The sequence below is a fragment of the Protopterus annectens genome, chromosome 10.part0 (assembly GCF_019279795.1).
Source record: "Protopterus annectens isolate FY-2018-M chromosome 10.part0, PAN1.0, whole genome shotgun sequence".
In the NCBI taxonomy this organism is placed as follows: Eukaryota; Metazoa; Chordata; order Ceratodontiformes; family Protopteridae; genus Protopterus; species Protopterus annectens.
In genome coordinates this window covers 652,492,957-652,511,198 of record NC_056744.1, presented here as the reverse complement: position 1 = coordinate 652,511,198, position 18,242 = coordinate 652,492,957, and the positions used below count along the sequence as shown (strand labels likewise).

The 18,242-nt window shown below is 39.0% G+C and overlaps 1 protein-coding gene across 3 annotated transcripts in view; it reads right to left on the bottom strand.

The window, feature by feature from the left end:
* BSND (barttin CLCNK type accessory subunit beta) overlaps window positions 1-17,204 on the bottom strand; it is a 216,891-nt gene extending 199,687 nt beyond the window's left edge. Inside the window, exon 1 of one of the 3 annotated variants that reach the window (XM_044085506.1) lies at window positions 16,748-17,204. In XM_044085506.1, the coding sequence (XP_043941441.1) occupies window positions 16,748-16,924 (177 nt within the window). In that variant the 5' untranslated portion in view covers window positions 16,925-17,204. The remainder of the gene's footprint in view (window positions 1-16,747) is intronic. The other 2 variants (XM_044085504.1, XM_044085503.1) reach the window with 2 other exon arrangements.
* Between the last annotated feature and the right edge of the window lie 1,038 nt (window positions 17,205-18,242).

The following is an 18,242-nucleotide window of genomic DNA, read 5'->3' as shown; positions in this document are numbered from 1 at the left end:
ACTTTATCTCTTTGGTGAGTGTGTTTGTGGCCTCTCCGTGGTGCAAGTATGGGTGATGGTATGAGCTTGGGACATTGTGCTCAATGATGAGTCTGATGGTGATGAGTATAGGAGACTATGACCTCCCTTGATCTAGATATGAGAATCCCTGTCGAGGGTCTTCCTAACTACAGAAGGCTAACCTCTGTACTCAGACTAGATGGGTCCTGAAGTGGATTGCCACTATTGACTCCTTAGGTCCTCTGTTGTTCTTTGAAGCTTTGTGGATTGCCTTTAGGCATTGTTGTTTAGGCCAACCTTGTTTTTCATTTTGAGTATTTAACTTTAGGCCTTTGGTCTGGCACTGGCCATTATGGTGTTTTTTTCTATTATCTTCTGTGAGATCTTTCTGAGGTGTTCTTTCTCAGATGTGTTTTCTGTAGGCGCCACTTTGCAGTCATCTGCAGCCTAAACTCCTGTGTTTGCTTGTACTTCCGAAAGTAGATGACAAACAACAGTGGTGGGCCCAACATGGCGCCAGCACACACCACTTGTGACAGGCTTTTGTCTCACAGGGCGCCAGCAACTCTGACCCTGTGGGTTCTGTCACTCAGCAGTTTTGCAACCCCATCTTGTGATGTATGGGTTAACATTTAAGCTGATGAGTTTTTCAATGACACTGAGATGGATCCAAAGTCTGGATTCCCCTATGTCTTTTATTTGCCGATCCATTCCTCTCTCCATGGCTTTGCAGATAAGGCTTGTCAAGCTAATAGACCATCAGCAGTTTTTTGCTTTGTGCTTGGAGCAGTTTTGGGGGAGAGGTTGGGGGTGGGTTGGGGCTGGGGCTTGGTTGGGATATCTCTGGCTTTTGGGGGGATTGGGGGGGCAGGGGGAGTTGCAGAACTTATGTTCATCATGTCTGGTTGTGAATGTCTCATCAATATCTTGATCACATCATTTTGATCTTATGATGGAGTCTGGTTTCAGGTTTCTCCCAGCTAGGTTATTAACTAATGATTGTCTTTTCTTTTCTTTCTTCTTTTTTTTTTCAAAAAATTTGCTTTGGAAATTTGCTGAGGCTTTTCTTTTTTTTACTTATAGTGATCAAGGGTGTCTTACCTTTTAAAGTTTTGCAATCTTGTAGTAGCTAGCTCACTTTTGTTGTGTTGTAGGTTTTTGTTGGCTGGGGTCACAGACGACTGACTTGCTGCTTTTACAAGAAAGAGTCTTTTTTTTGCTGGGATTGCCTTATCCATGCAGTCCTGCAGGTGCTGGTAGAAGGCATTTGTGATTCATTCTTCTTTCTGTGGTGAGGTTTATTTCAGGTGGGGATGAGGAGAGGACCAGCGGGGTGTCTGTGATCTAGTCTCAGCATCTCACCAGTGAGTGTTGTTGGTGTTTGTGCCATTGATGATGTGATGATGAGAAGTATTTTTTCCTCTCTTGGCTGGGTGGACCTGTTGTTCTATGGTTCCATTTTGTTTTGATGAATTTGAGCAGGAACTTTTGGGCTGTTTTGTGGCTGAGTAGTGTTCCCAGTCTATATTAGGGTAATTGAGTCACACCTAGTATGATGGTGTTGGTGATACATTTATTCCCTCTAGTGTTTTTTCAGAGGCCATGTGAGGGTTCCTGGTTTGTGAGGGTGGCCTGTAACAGGCACTATGGGGTGGCAAGAGCCTTTGCCAATATCCGGAACCCAGGGTGACAGGTGTTACTGTGACACTCAGTCTGGTGAGAGGACTATGGTGTGTCTGATCATGGTGTCACCTGGACTAGTGTGTGACTAGTTGTACTGTTTGCTGGTTGTGCCTTAGACTGTTGAGGTCTTGTGTGTTTTGGTGTTGTGTGGTGTGTTGCAGGTGTTGGGTGTGGTTTGTTTGTGGGTGTTGTTTGGCTTCTGCTTTGGTAGATTTTTTTTTGTTTTTTGCCCAAACCATGTCTTGTGTTTTTGTATATATGTGATTTTTGATGGTGTACTGGGGTAGATGGTACTGTCTATAGTGTGTGTGGTAACCTTCTCCTCCTGACTGGTCTTGCTTGCCAGTATGTTGTAGAGAGCTCCCAGCAGTTTGGCGTATAGTTGCATCTCTCATGCATTTGTGTTTTTTGTGGGGAGAGAGAGGGTTGTGTTGCCAATATTTCCCAATTTCTCTAGGATTCTAGCAGGAGGGGAGCAGCTGATCCTCGACATGCTAGAGCTAGAAGGACTAAACAAAAAAAGAAATTCAGGGTCGGTGGGTGAATGTGAAATGGGGTTGGGGGTTTGGGGTGCTATCTATATCTAGTGCAGTGCCAAAATTAGTAAGTTACATTGTAGGATGCTAGTTTAGTTTTAACAAATAGAGTAAACTCTACTTGGGAGTCAAGTAGAGAATCTTTTAGGTATTAGAGAAAGCGCTAGTGATGATCTAAGGTAAGATTGAAAAAAAAAAAAAAGATGCAAGCTGCAGTGAAGCTAGAAGATTAGATATGTAGTGTACTTTGAATTATTTTTTGTTTAAAAAGTGTTTTAAAAAGTGTTTAAAAAATGTTTTATGTAATACCTGCTGTATGATGCAGAGGTAAAACTTTGGAATATATGTACATTTTGTTAGAAACTGTTTTTGCACAGCTTTACTTTGCTTTGCATATGTGTAAGTATTTACAGGTCAGAAATATAAATCTTTATAATCTGCACATTCACCCCACCATAAGTTTCATATTGCTCATATTTTTTTCAATAAATGTTTAAAATTTTTGCAATCTTTATTCTTATGATTTAATTAAATACATTACTCCACCAAGTAAACACTCATTTTTTAAAACAATTAAGGCAACTGAGTTTCTTCCATTGTGCCCTTTGAAGCCTCATGATATCACATCAAAGAGCTGTTTTAATTTTCATTGATTATAACTCTAACAATTATCCATGAATATTTTTAGATGCCCTTAATACTGATATCAAATCTCTACTTAGATACTTTGATTTAAAAGCATAAATAAATATGAATTACTCATCATATCTAAGTAGTTGATCTTATCAGTGAAATTATTTTATACCCTATCAATTCTGTTAACATGCTTATGCAAACTGGTATATTCTTCCATAGCAACGGTTTCCAGTTTAACTCTCACCAAAACAGAAAAAAAAATATTACAACTTACGTTGTCCTATGTTTGATGTATTTTAATATTCATTGATTCTGATGTGGGAAGCCTGTTTTTTGTGAGAACAAATAAACATATTTTTGAAAAGCTATACTACTCTGTATTTTTGAAGTACTCAACCAATAAAAACTGAAGTGCTGTAGGAGAATGGTTTTATTGTTGTCAGTGTATATTAATTTAGATGACTTCCTTGAAAAGGTTAGTAGTTAATGGAACAGGAAAATAGGCTACAGATAAATAGAATTCAGCTCATTAATGATGTTTAGTGGACAGTTCAGTTCTAAAAAGTGTGAACTGAAGCTGGTAAAATAGGTATGCAAATCAGGGGTCATGATCAGTAGATGACATGAAGAGTTCAAATAAGATTATTAGAGAAATGAAGGAGAGTTACATTTATTTATTTAACATTTATCAACCAGGAAAGTCCGACTTGGAACAAAGCCAATTTTCAGTGGAGGCCCAGGGAGAAACACTCCAAACGCATGTCTTTGTAATGTGGGAGGAAACCAGAGCACCCAGAGGAAACACACATGAACGCAGGGAGGACATGCAGACTCCACACAGAAGGCACTCCAGCTGAGAATCAAACCAGAGAACCTCTTACTGTGAAGCAACAACGCTACTGCTGCACCATTGCGCTGTCCAAAAATGATGATTAGAAAGAGAGACTACACATTGTTGGCTATTATCACTATTTGGGATGTTAAAAGCGTAAGGCAAGCATGGATTTTAATAGCGTTCAGGCTAATTCATGGATCCAGAGGATTTATTTAATACCACTATAACAAGCTGTATAATTTTAGAGGAAGATTCTGATGAACTGCTTCCATAAGGATGAAAAAGCAATATATATTGAAGAAAAAGATCTGCATTTTCACTCTGTAGTAAACATGTTTAGAATTATCAAAATGTTCACTAGATTTAAAGACTTGGAAACTTATGACAGACTGATTGTAGACATGAATTTAAAGATTCTAGCAAGTACTATTAGTTATTATATTTTGAAGGACTGGCCAAGGACTTTTGTGCAGGATTTTATGTAGTAGACTCATCTGTAAATGCTGAATTTTATTTAGAAGAGTGGGTCAGTTTGGTGCACCTCTGAGCACATATAGGTCTCGTCTGTAACTGTGTCATTTTATAATAAAGAAGTCTCTGTTTTGTAAAAGCAGGTTTTGGGTATATTTGTGTAGGAGGAAGTCTCCACGCAAAAGTAATGAGAAGGGTACAGATGTATCCACTGCTGGTCTGGCTTCATTCATTTCATGCTATACAATGTGTCAAAAAATGTGATGGTCACTGTAGAGTTTTATATGTGAAGTACAAATAGTGCACATTGGTTGGCAGTTACTCTTAGGTACCTTATGTTTTTCACCACAGAATGCCAGTTAATTGGTTACTTTTTTGGGGGGATATTGTAGTGTGATTTGATGATCATAGATTTTTGACTTATTTGCAGTAACAAACAGGAGCCTTTCTGCCAGTGTAGGAAGGCAGTGAATACTGGGGTTGGTGTCCAGCAGCTGATGGAACAGTAGATGAACAAAATAGTAGAGTGCCAGCTGCATATTGGCACAGAGATATTCACTGGCACATGGTCTACATATTTTTTTTAAAAAAAAAGGAAAAAAGGAAAATCATACATGAAAAAAGAGTGAGCCTTGTGGAATATCATCTGGGACATTTTTAAAAGTGGAAATGGCTTTTCACTTCAAACTATTGTTGGTAATTGTTAGGTAACTTATAGATGAGCTTAGGTTTTTATACATTTAATTATGTTTGAGGGTTAATATTAGGATCTTAGATGGCATTTCCCGTGGGCTATAAGGCTGATAAGTGTTATGTGTGTGTGTGTGTGTGTGTGTGTGTGTGTGTGTGTGTGTGTGTACAGACATGAAAACATACTCTCTCTCACACACACACACACACACACACACACACACACACACACACACACATGCAGATACACACATACCCCATAAAGTCTCATTTATGCCCTTACTTTTTGTATTCATCATCATCATCATCATCATCATCATCACCAACCCCCTTTTTCCCATTTTCTACATGGATCTTGTCAACTATCACCATCCTTCTTTATCCAATGTCACTCTCCTACCTTCTTCAACACTCATACCTGACTGTTGCAGGTGTTTTCTCACACAATCCATTCACATCTTTGCTGGACATCCTCGTTTCCTCTTTCCTTCTTCCAGTTTGTTCCAAACACTTTATGGTGTTTCCGTATTCATGAAGGATACGCATACCTCTAGACTGGTAGTCCAACATAATGCATCTGAAATACTTCAAGTGAAGCTAACATTGGCTATGACACCGATTCAGGTCGCAGCCTGCTATAGGTCCCCAACCATGTCCCAAGACCCACACTCCACGTTCCTAAGCACCCTGGAGAATATTAGGGTCCAACCTAACACTGTCATACTGGGCGACTTCAACTACTCCTCCATTAACTGGGAAAACTACTCATGTACAAATACATTTGCCCGATGTTTCCTGGAATTTATTAATTCCAATGCCCTGGACCAGCTCATTCTTACCCCCACTAGAGGTAGCAACATCCTTGACCTGGTCATTACTAACATGGGTGACCATTGCTCTACACCAATATTCAGCTCCTCCCTGGTTAGATCCGACCACAAACTAATCACCTTGGAAATCCACCCCCCCCCACTGCAAAAGTAACCAACATGAAAAACTTCTCCAAAGCTGACATTGGGCTCCTAAAAACAGAGGTGGCTAACTTCATGGCACCCATGCAAATGGAGAATAGTTGCATGACCACCAAGTCATGCACCAATGCACTGTACGAACACGTACACAAATGCATGGATCTCACCATACCCAACAGAACCAAGACATTTGCCTCCAAAAAAAGGAAGCCAATCTGGTGGTCCCCTGCCATAAACAAACTCTACAACAGAAGGAGGAAACTGATGTGAAATAAGGTAAAGTTCCAAGACTGTCAAAACTCCTTTATCAGACTCAGCAAAAAGTTGAGATCCCTCATCAAATCCTCTAAAGCTAGCTATGAAAACAGAATTGCAGCAAATAGTAAAGACAACCACAAGGCCTTCTATAGTTATGTAAAGAATCTCCACGGTAATACCCATATTTGCTCTGAGCTACTGCACAATGGTACCTCATATACCGAGCCAACATATATTGTCAATATACTGGTCGACAGATTCAGTGCCAACTTTACCCCCCCCCAAAGGACCAATCACAATACCAGTATATTGCCAGGCACCTAGTATTACTGCTGCACAGGTTAAAACAGCACTGCCCAAGGCCAAGAATATGGGACCTAACAATATCCCTGGCTGTGTTTTACATGAACTACAGAGTGAACTGGCACCTCACCTGTATGCCCTGTTCAATCACAGCCTCACCTCAGGCTTTGTCCCTACCAAATGGTGCACTGCTACAGTCATCCCTCTCCACAAAGGAGGAGTGACTACAGACCCTGGGGACTATCGCCCCATTAGCCTGATGAGTCTGATATGCAAAGCTATGGAACACATCTTCATGGAACTAATAAACAATAATATAGGGAGTCTCCAAACTCTGGATCCTACACAGTTTGGTTTTGTGACGGGTAGATCATGCCTGCTCAACTGCTCACCAGAGCTGTGGATAAAGGCAAGATTGGTCATACAGTCTACCTTGATCTGGCCAAAGCCTTTGATACTATTCCCCATTCAGGAATCATAGAAAAACTCACTAAGCTAGGCATCAACCCCTATATCACTAGGTGGGTTGCAAACTGGCTCACAGATAGAACCCACAGTGTGAGAGTAGCTGACGCCAAGTCAGACTGCAGACCAGTCATGAGTGGAGTCCCATAGCGTTTTGGTCCTGGGTCCTCTCCTGTTTGGTATCTACTTCTCTGAAGTCCAGGCCAACATGAAAGGACTCTGGCTGACAAAGTTCACAGATGATTGCAAGTTGGGAGCTATTATTAACTCCCCAAGTGATTTTGACATCCTACAGAAAGGCCTCACTGAGACCAACGACTGATTGTCAGAACCATGGCCTTAAGTTCAATGCCAAAAAATGTGTTGTCATCCTCCCTTGGGAAAAACCCGGTTCCCTTGAATTACCACATCGATGGTAGTCCATTGAACACAGAAGGCATTATAAGAGATCTGGGAACACAGGATGACAGCAACCTCTCTTTTGACTACCACATTGCTACTGTGGTCAGAAAGTCCTTTTATGTGGCACATCTCATTACTAAGGGTTTTGCATCCAGGAAGACAGAGGTCATTGTCTCCCTCTACTCTTCCCTCATTAGGCCAATTATCGAGTACAATGCCCTATTTGGCATATACCTCACTAGATACCTGCAACAACTGGGGAGGCCACAAAAGTACCTCACAAAGAGGATCCTAGGCCTTAAATACTTGTCCTATATGGACAGACTCAAAAAACTTCGACGATTCTCTGTCTCATATCACCTACAAAGCCATGTCTGACCCAGCTCTGTTAGAAATGCTACATCTAAAGAAATACCAATCCCTCCACACCACACGATCCAGAGACCTCTACCTCATTACCACAATTAACAGAACATGCTGGGGGGAGAAGTTCATAACCCAGAGACTGCCCATGCTCTGGAATAGACTTCCCATACATGTCAAGCAGAGCACCTCATTGGCCCTCTTCAAGAGAAATCTTGATGAGTGAATGGGAAATAGAAAATTCACCCAGGGAATCACTCCAGTGGCTTTACTCAATAGAGGCACTGGGAACTAAGGTTGGGTGACACGATGCCAGGGTAATCCTATGGGCTAGGCTTGCAAAGGCTCCAGGGCCATTAGCCTAGTACACACCTATGAACCTATGAATCTATGAACATCTTCACCAGATTACCTTCTGCTTTTCTGCACATATGCCTGAACCATTGTAATCTGTTCTCTTTGACCTTCTCTTCAATTGGAGCTACTTTGGATTTATCCTGATGTCCTCATTTCTTCATCTGTTCCATAGTGTGCATCCTACCACCTGTCTCAGGCACTTTATCTCCATCACCTCTAGCTTCCAAAGATGCTCTTCCTTTACTGTCCAGGTTTCTGTACCATACAGTAGTACTGGTTGCACCACTGTTTTTTACACCTTACTTAGCATTCTTCTGTCATACACTATCCCTGACACTGTGCCAGTTGGCTGCAGCCCTTCTGATGCTAACTTTGACCTCCTCATTTAGAATTTCCCTCTCCTCAACCACCCCTCCCAGAGACTTGAAGGTGTTAACCTGTTATACTATTTTTACCTTCTATCTTAATTCTCAGCTTCTTCTGATTTCCCCCATTTGCTGCCATTACAGCTGTCTTATCTGTAAATATTTTTTCCCACATGCCTTTAGTTTTGCATTCCATCAACCTTATCCTTTGCTGAAGCTCTTGCTCAGATTCTTCCTGTAATACCACACTGTCTGCATACAACACCTTCGTTGATCTGTCCCCTCCAACCAGTTTTTATAATGTAGTACATCACCAGTATGAAAAGCAGTGGGCTCAGGGCTGAACCCTGATGCACACCCATTCCCAATGGAAATCACTCTGTGAGACCAAACACTGTTCATACCTGAGTCATTGGGGTCCTTGTACATAGCTTTTACTAATTCAACTAATGTTTCTGGGATTATGAACCACCACATGGCTGACAAAAATCAGCTTTCTTGGGAACTTGTCATATGCTTTCTTCATGTCTAGGAATGACCAGATGAACTATTTCCTCTTCTCTAGCTTCTTCTCAGCTATCTGTCTCACTGCAAACAGTGGGCCAATTGTGCCGCACCCTGATCTGAGTCTGAACTGCTTATCTCCCATCTTACTTTCTACTACTTTGCATATTCATTTATCCATCACCCTCTCCAAAACATTCATGCAGTGTGGCAGGAGTTTCATACCTCTGTAATGTCCACAGTTGTGAATATTCCTTTTGTTCTCATATACTGGCATTAGTATGCATATTCTCTAGTCATCTGGGATATGGCTTTCTCTCTACACTGCTATGAGTACCCTCGGCAGCCATTTGTCCTCTATCTCACCCAACATATTTATCATATCTGCTGTGACCTCATCTGAGCCTGCTGCTTTCCCTGACTTTATTTTCCTTAGTGCTCATCTTACTTCTTCTATGGTGGGCTCTTCCTCTTCTCTCATTGTAGGTTGTGTCTGGGGCAATACAGCTACTGTGGAGTTTTCTTCATTCAGATGCTGCTGGAAGTACTCCTTCTGTCTGCCTTTGATTTTCTTGGACTGGTGAGCAGGTTGTTGCTTGCATCCCTTATGAAGGGTGTCTGATAAATATCTTCTTTCTGTCTTTGCCTTACAAACTGATATTCTGTTTTTGGACCATATATTGAGTCACTTTGCAGAAGCTGGTCGACTGTCTCTGATGCCTTGTTCTTTGCTATCGCAACTCCTTTTTTAGCCTCTTTGTTAACCAACCAGTATTCTATTGTAGCCTAGTCCATCCTTTCTATCTGCCTCTTTTTCCTGCACTCCTTTCTTTTGATGATTTCCTGGACTTCTGCATTACACCACCAGCTTTCCTTATGTACCTTATTTACATTCCTGGCTCGGCCGCATATCAGTTCTGTAGTCCTCACACATGCTGTTTTGAGGCACTGCCATTCTTCTTCAACTCCACCTATTTCCTCCTCTTCCTGAGGTGCTAGAGCCCTGAGTAATTCATTGTACTACTGTGCTTTCTCACCAGTCAACTTCCAGGTCTTCAGCCTCATCTCTGCTGATCTTAGAGCCTTCTCTGACCACTGCTTGCAACTGATTGTGACAACCAGTAGTTTATGCTGTGGGCCAACTGTCTCACTGGGGATTACTTTGCAATCACTGATTCTACACCATTGCCCTTTCCTTATTAGGAGGAAGTCTACCTGAGTTGCATCTTGGCCACTTTTGTATATGATCTTGTGACTGTCACTCCTGAACCATGTGTTGGCTTCTGTTAATCCATTTGACAGAAGTCTGGAATGGTTTCTCCTTCTTTATTCCTGTTGCCCTACCCATGTGGATCCATGCAGTCCTCCTATTCTGTTCTGTCTGTCCCGATATGTGCATTCAGGTCACCCATTATCAACACTCATTCATTTTGTTCTGCTTTACATAGCAGGTTCTGCAACTGCCATCTGAATGTGTTTCTGCAACTACTGTCTGAATGTGTTCTTTTCTTCACTATCACAACCCTGCCTTGGGGCATCGGCTGAGATTATTAATATTGCCCTATCATTAGGCAGGGATCTGATTGCCATAATACTTTCTGTATTATTAAAATTTATTTTAGTATTAGGTTCCCTGATCTGGTTTTAGCTTCCCCCAGAAGTGTGTTACAGTTATAGATTTTTTTAATTAAACTGGATCATACATTGCCTTGCAGAGCAGGCAAAGGTCACCTTTGATTAATCTGTAAGAAACACAATATAGTGACAGTTCCTGAAGCTTTTCTGAGTAGCTTCAAGCTTTCAGCCTTTTTATGTTTCTTGTAATCAACATTATTTCTCATGTCTCGTGCAAAAGCTACAAAATGCAGTATTACATTCAATGATGAATCGGATCAGTGAGGTATAAAGTGACACAATGAACTTCCTGGAGTGTCTAGACATGCTCTTTAGGATTAGATATTCAACAAAAAAATGCCCTGACTTGTGTGGGGACACACAGATCAATGTTTAAATTGCTGTCTACCATTGTGTATTCTTTTGTGACTGGACATTTATTTTCTAATCATACTTTGTATCCTTTTCCCCAGGACTCATGGACACTACTAGTGTATTAGGTGTGTATTTTTGGTAAATGACTTGGAGAAATGAAACATTTATTTCTGAAGTAATTATGTTATTCAGTTTGCAGTCATCAGCATATCTGGTTATTTGTAGTACATTTCCACTTTTATGTCTGAAATGAATAGTCCAAAAATGTGGCCCCTGCATGACTGCCCTTGTGCTTTTGCATAACCAGTATCCTATCAATTGAACTGCACATTAGTTGACAGTAAATAATATTAATTTTCTCAGATATTCTCTTATGTGGGATCATGCTGAATGCCTTATAAAAGTCGATAAACAGTTGTGTACTGTTGGTCCTTTATCACATGCTGCTGTTACCTCTTTAAAGAATGCTGTATGATTTAATTGGCAAGATCTCCTCTTAAGAAACCCATACTATTCCATATCTATCAAAATGGTTCCCTTGTGCCACTTTGAATAAGCTTTATCATGACTCTGTCTGTAAGTTTTCATTGAATACTGATCAGACTGATGAATATAAAATTGTTTGAGTCATATTTGACCCTCCTTGTGAATTGGTATAACCTGTCACCATAGGTCTAAGAGCTGTCCACATGCAAACATTTTATTCAAGATAATTAGCACAGATTACTTCAGGGTGTCCTTCATTATTTATAGGAAACACGTAGAAATGTTACCTAGCTTGAGTATAATGTCCTCTTTTGTATGTACCTGATCAGACTCATGCAGCAACTGGAACATTTGCAAAAGTTCCTTACAAAAATACTACAGGGCATACACACAATGTTCTATGGGGATCATCTCACAGCCCTATCTCTATACTTGGTCTCCTACAGACTACTGATAGGTGATCTTTGCCTGGCATATAAGTCATCCCTGGACCTCACTTTTTTACATCCACAGAACATACAGCATCAGAACTACTACAGCTAAAGACCTAAATTTTGCTTGCAACATAAATAGGACATGTTGGAGAGACAGACATGTATCGCATAGAATTCCCTTCCTCTGGACCAGGCACCCTATCCATGTGAAACAAGTCCCTCCCTAACCCTATTTAAGAATAACTTGGACCGTTGGGTGGGAAATCGAAAATTCACCCCTGGTCTGGCACCCATGTCTCTGATGGACAGAGGCAGTCAGTAAATCATGTCGTAACAAACACTCAACCCTATATAAGCATCTACAACTTGTTGGACACATTTGGGTTTCACCGCTAAGCTTATAAAGTCCCTAGTGTTTGTTAGCCTTGTATATACCTATGAACCTATGAATCTAAGCTCTACAGAACCTGAGCTTTTAATTTTACTTATGGTAGCAGATATGTCTTGGGGTTGAGTGATCACTACATTATTTAATGGTTATTTGTTACATTTACAAGTTTCACTTTCAGTTTTCTGTTTTAATTAAATAATGCCATATTATCACATTTAACTTTTTAGATCAAACTGAATTTTATAGTTAGATCTGGAAGATTTATATACTGATGGTTTCTTTGTAGACTTGAGAAGAGCATTTGAAACTATAAATCATACCAACCTGCTCAACAATCTACAAAAACTTAATTTCAGACTAAATAGCCAGTGCATTAAAAGTGATCTGAAAAACAGAACTTTTCAGGTATGCAACAACAACATCCTGTTTGATATTCAATATTGGAGTACCCCAGCGATCACTTCTTGGTCCCTTGATATTCCGATTATTTATGAATGACTTATCATATGACCTACCCCATATCAACACAATTATGTATGCAGACGATCTACTAGTTTTATCAGCAAATAAAAACATTTTTGGGCTTCAATGCCCATTACAGTGCAATTTGGCCAATATCTGTAAATGACTAACATCAGATGATTAATAATTAATCCTGAAAACCTAGCATTATGCTCTTTGCTGCTCCTCAGAAACTGGCCATTCTCCCTCTGGTAATTGCAAGGAATTACTCAAATAATCTAGTACCTAATATTACACATCAAAACAATCTAAATGTACTCCCTGCCCTAACATCCTCAAGGCATGCAGACAATATTATCATTTGAAACTTTGCTACACATTTCACACCTATTATCCTCAACTGCAAGGCAGTCTATAGCTAGAAATGTCCTCACTCCCATCCTTCCCTGCTGCTCTGTCAGTCATCCATACCTGGCCACCTGGGTCATAGTCAATGCCTTATCTCTCTGCGCAACCACAGCATCTAACTATTATGTGCGTTGTTGTTTCTTGCTACTCCTTTTATATATGTATTTACTTTAGATATATATGTTTTTTATCATAAAATGTATGATGCATATTTGTAATTTTGTTACTGATTTATTTTTTTAATTGTATTATATACTCCTCCTGTCGAATCCCGGTCATGGCTGTAAATGGTCAATTTGCTAGTCCACTTACTAAATATCAAATAAATAAGAAAGGTAAATAGCTTCTTTACTTTATTTAATTTAGACTTTTTTATGATTGGGGTAACTTTTGGAAGCAAAGCACCACTTCTTTTTTCCTGTTATATATTTTATAGATTTTGTGATTCAGTCAAAGGGGGATTTCTCACATTTTACTGTATTTACTGCGTGTCATGTATTTAATGTGCTTACTGATGTGATTCTATATTTTACTGTAGCATATCACATGCCTTACCCAGTTGATTTGGAGATAGCTGTTGCCACTGTTTCTGTGTTTTTGTTAATTTTATTGTATTTTTAACTGGGGGGGGGTAGGTTAACAGTTCTTTCCTTCATTCCTTCCTCACTCCTTTCCATTAAAGTGTTTCAACCTAATCATTAAAGAGTAAAACACAAGCAAGCAAACAAACCAGGCTGAGGTAAAATGTAACTGCAATGTTAAAAAGTGAGTGAAAATATTAATAAAAAAGACTGAGCAATGTAATAGTTCTTTGTCAAATTAGCAAGCAACAGACTGTCAAGATATGCCGCCCTGCACCCCAAAGGTAATACGTGAGGCTAGCAGAAGAGGCCCACAACCTCAGCTACGTCTTTGGGACTAAAGATCTAGAAGACATCAGTCAAAAAGTATGAGTTGTTTATGTCGAGCACTATGACCATATATGTCATTCTCTGGGCCCTTAGTTTGTGACCATATACGTCATTCTCTGGGCTCTTAGTTTGTGACCATATATGTCATTCTCTGGCCCTTAGTTTGTAACCATATACGTCATTCTCTGGGCCCTTAGTTTGTTGAGGAGAATAAGGGTGGGGTGATTTGATAAGTGTGAGGTCCATCAAAAGGTGGAGCAATACATAATGTTGAGCATTTGGGTATAAGTATACTTGCCACCTGGATGGTTATGTTCAAGTATGAATCTCTAGAGCTTGATAGAGGGATAAAAAATCAAAATCTTTGTATTCTGGCCCATCCTACTTTTGGTTTTAGCTGGTAACCAGAAGTTGTGATTCCATTCTTCTTCTTCACAAGCATCATCTCAAATACATTCTACGTTTAGACAGCCTTTAATATATTTGAAAGATACTAGAAAGTCATTCCAGCCATATGATCCTAAATGCTAATATATTTGGACCTATCTATTTTCAAGTTATTTGTTAGAGAGTCCTCACATCTTTTGAATGTTTAGATTCTGAACTTGCTCAAAGATTTTAACTTTTGTTTTCAAATCTGATCTTTGGAGCTGCCTGCAGTATTCCAATTACAGCCTGAAAAAGAAGACTTTTAAACTGGGCTGATCATTAATTCCTCTCTTCTAGGAGGGACCTCCTGCTGATACAGCCCTCTAATTTGTTACTGGCTACATCCAGTGCTATGAGAGTCTCAGTTACCTAGCTGAATGAACCATGTGTTTGCTTGCCTTAAGTTTGGGAGGGTTGGCTTAATGGGTAAGGTCTTCACCTCACAGATATATGGTACAGGGTTTGATTCTGACCATTGGTTAATTGGCTAGGCTTGTAATAATCTACAGACTGATTGCCTAGTATTTACCTATAAACTTATGTATAAAACTTAAAGATTCAATACTCTAAATGTATAATTGGGGTTTGTAGAATCAATGAAACTATCAAGTGAAGATGTCAGCATAAAATAGGAAATCCACACTGTAATTAAGTAAGCATTCTTGATGGCTTACATATACTTCTGCCCTGGACAATTTTGACTATGCACCTGGTCAGTTATAGTTCTGATGGCACTTCCATGTTAAACTAATCAACTGGTGATTTCACTGATTTTCATGTAACTAGAATTAAGTATTTAGTATTTTTAATTGTTTTGATTTAGAATATCAACTGGCACATACAGTTATAACTTTTGATTAATAGTGCAGTCTTTCCTAACTACGTGCTCAGCTGGGTGAATGATAGGGCAGGAGGACACATGACTTACTCAAGGTCAGAGACTGAACTGCAAATTATGATGGGGCTCAGTCTTTTAATATATTGAAGAAGTGAAGGATGCTTACTTGGTTAAATAAATATGAATATACTATCCTAGATGCATACTAGACAGATTTTTTCATTTTGTAAAAGAGAAATATAGGAAATTTGATAAACACGGTTATCTTGCATTTTATTATACTTCAGATAGTTTTATACTATCTCTTTTATTTGATTGTTGTTATGACCAAATCGTAGGCTACCTAATCGTATTCTCATGCATTTGGGAACGATTTTTATTAATATTCTTGATCAGTTTTGAAAACTGATAGTGTGAGTTTACTTCCACCTCAGCAAAATAAAGTGGATTTTTGGGGCACTGTGTGCTGCACTTTTTTAACAGAAGTAAACAAGAATAACTAGTAATGCTCATGAAAAAAATATAATACTCCATTATATTAATAATATTATGCATTTTAAATTTAGCAGGTCAAGAATTAGCAGCATTAGGAAGCAAATGCACCACATAAGATAGGAAATGAAGGAAAACGAAAAGGGCAGTTGTGTTCAGACATTCTGTTGTTGAAAATACATTCTTCCTAAAATTAATGTTATTTTACATTGCAAGATAGTAACATTTCATGCTTTTAGTTCATTAGTGGTAATTAGAACTTCACAACGTAGTTCATTACACTCTGGCTTTATGAATGAACTGTAGTTTGAAGTTGTAACCTTTTTTTTCTGTCACTTACTTAACAATGCTGTACCATATTTTCTCCCAATGTTATGCAGTATAGCTGCAACCAGAGCTATGGTTTGAATATGACAGAAATATTTTTAGGAGTCTGTCATTTTACAGTGTCTGAACCTAAATGTGTATATCTTACCAACCACCTGGTTGGAAAAATCTGACAGAATGTTTGTATTATAAACATATTTTAATGGTGCTAACGTAAGCTTGTTTTATTAGCACGCCACAGTTTTGCAACCCTTTATTAAGTTCTTATTGGTTAATATACTTGGCTCTGTTGTATATTATTTAAATATTCTGTTTTTACATCACACTGAACTTTGCATATTTTGTGAAAACTTGCCTTGAAATGTCAGTATATATCCTACTATTACTTTACCAGTAATTATTTTGCCATTGAAGCACAATACTGAGATGATGGAATACACCGCATAAATTCAATCCTCTAGGTGAGATCTCAAACCAAAATCCTCTCTGTTTCTTTCTAATGCTTGTCTGTGGCTCAGTTTATAACACTGTAAAGAGAATGGCAGTTGTACTACCTTGTTAATGTACTTTACAACTAGACATCACAGCTTGTAATATTTTATAGAAAGTAAACACAGTAACAATAATGCTGTGGAATAAACCTAAGAGGGATTGTACTTTAACTTTTCTGTTAGTTTAATAGACTATAACAGAAGAAGAAACAGTATTAGAATGGCAGCACTAAATGAGATTTCTGCCTACCTTAGGATAGCATTGACAAATGCTCCAGGTGACGCCAACTGCTACCATCAGAATTCCCAAGGTGCAAAAGCTTATGTAGATATGAGGCTTTTCAATGCTCATTATAAACATTCCAATCATAATCAGAAACAAACCCAAGACAATGATACCATAGCGAAAGCTTTTTTCTTCAGGCATGCTGTTTTGCTGCTGTTAACACTGTTGTACACTTGAAAAGGTAACAAAATTAAAAAAAAAATATTCAATATTAAAAAAAATTATAAATCAATCCACACTTTGTTGAGAAGCACTACATTTTCAACATGTCATGCATGGCATAAAGTGAATGTTCTTGTTATTATCACAAAAGGACTGTGGCTAAACTAAATTCACAGCAGCAGCCAAAATGCATCCCTGAAGCAAAGGCAGGTCTGTAAAATAAAGTGCTTTTCCATGATCTGCTTGCTAGCTTTAAATTAGCTTCCATTTCTGACTAGCCCAGCCCACATCTGATGCAGCCACACATCATGTGGCTATTAGGAATGCAAATGGGTTTCATAAAGTCATAGTTCATGACCGAGTTAGCACACAGCCAGAGACAACCTTCCCTGAAGCCATCAGGATCAGAAACTAATACCAGAAATGTTGCTGTTGATGATAAGGTAATGCTGTCTATATCAAGTAACCTGTAACAAGTTAAAAGGAAACTTTCCTTCAGCATCAACTAAAACTCACATTACTAATTATTCCTAATGCATACGGGTTTAACTTTGGCACTGAAAGAGCACATTTTCCAATCTATTATGGAAGAAAATCAATGGCTACTGATTGGGACATAGCTTTACAGTCCCATTTAAATGCTAAGTTTTTGAAAGATATACACACACATACATGACTGCCACACGCAAACACACACACACACACACACACACACACACACACACACACACACACACACACACACACACACACAAACACAGAGAGGCACACAAGCTCAACCTCAGCATGAAATCACATCTGCAATATTTTCCTGTAAACAGTGAGCATGGCATGCAGCCTATTTAAAAAGAACCAGCCTTATATATGTAATAAACAAGAATGTTTCCTGATACTATCATTGCTTTAAAGAAGCACTTCTAACTTTTAAAGCAAGATGAAGCATTCCAGAACATACATATAGGCACATGTATACACATATGCACAGACATGCACATACACAGACATGCAAGTTCAAACACACACACACACACACACACACACACACACACACACACACACACACACACACACACACACACACACACACACACACACACATGATGAGCTAGACCTTTCTTTTTTTACTGTTTTGTGTAGGTTACTGAGAGGGAAGGCATGCTTCTTGCATATGAGAAAAATTCATATACAAGGGATGATACCTCACCTGCCCCTGCTGATCTCATGAAAAGTATAGCTTTTGTGACTGAATATAAGCCAGCATCATAATTTCTCACCTGTCAGTGTGATCTCATTAGTA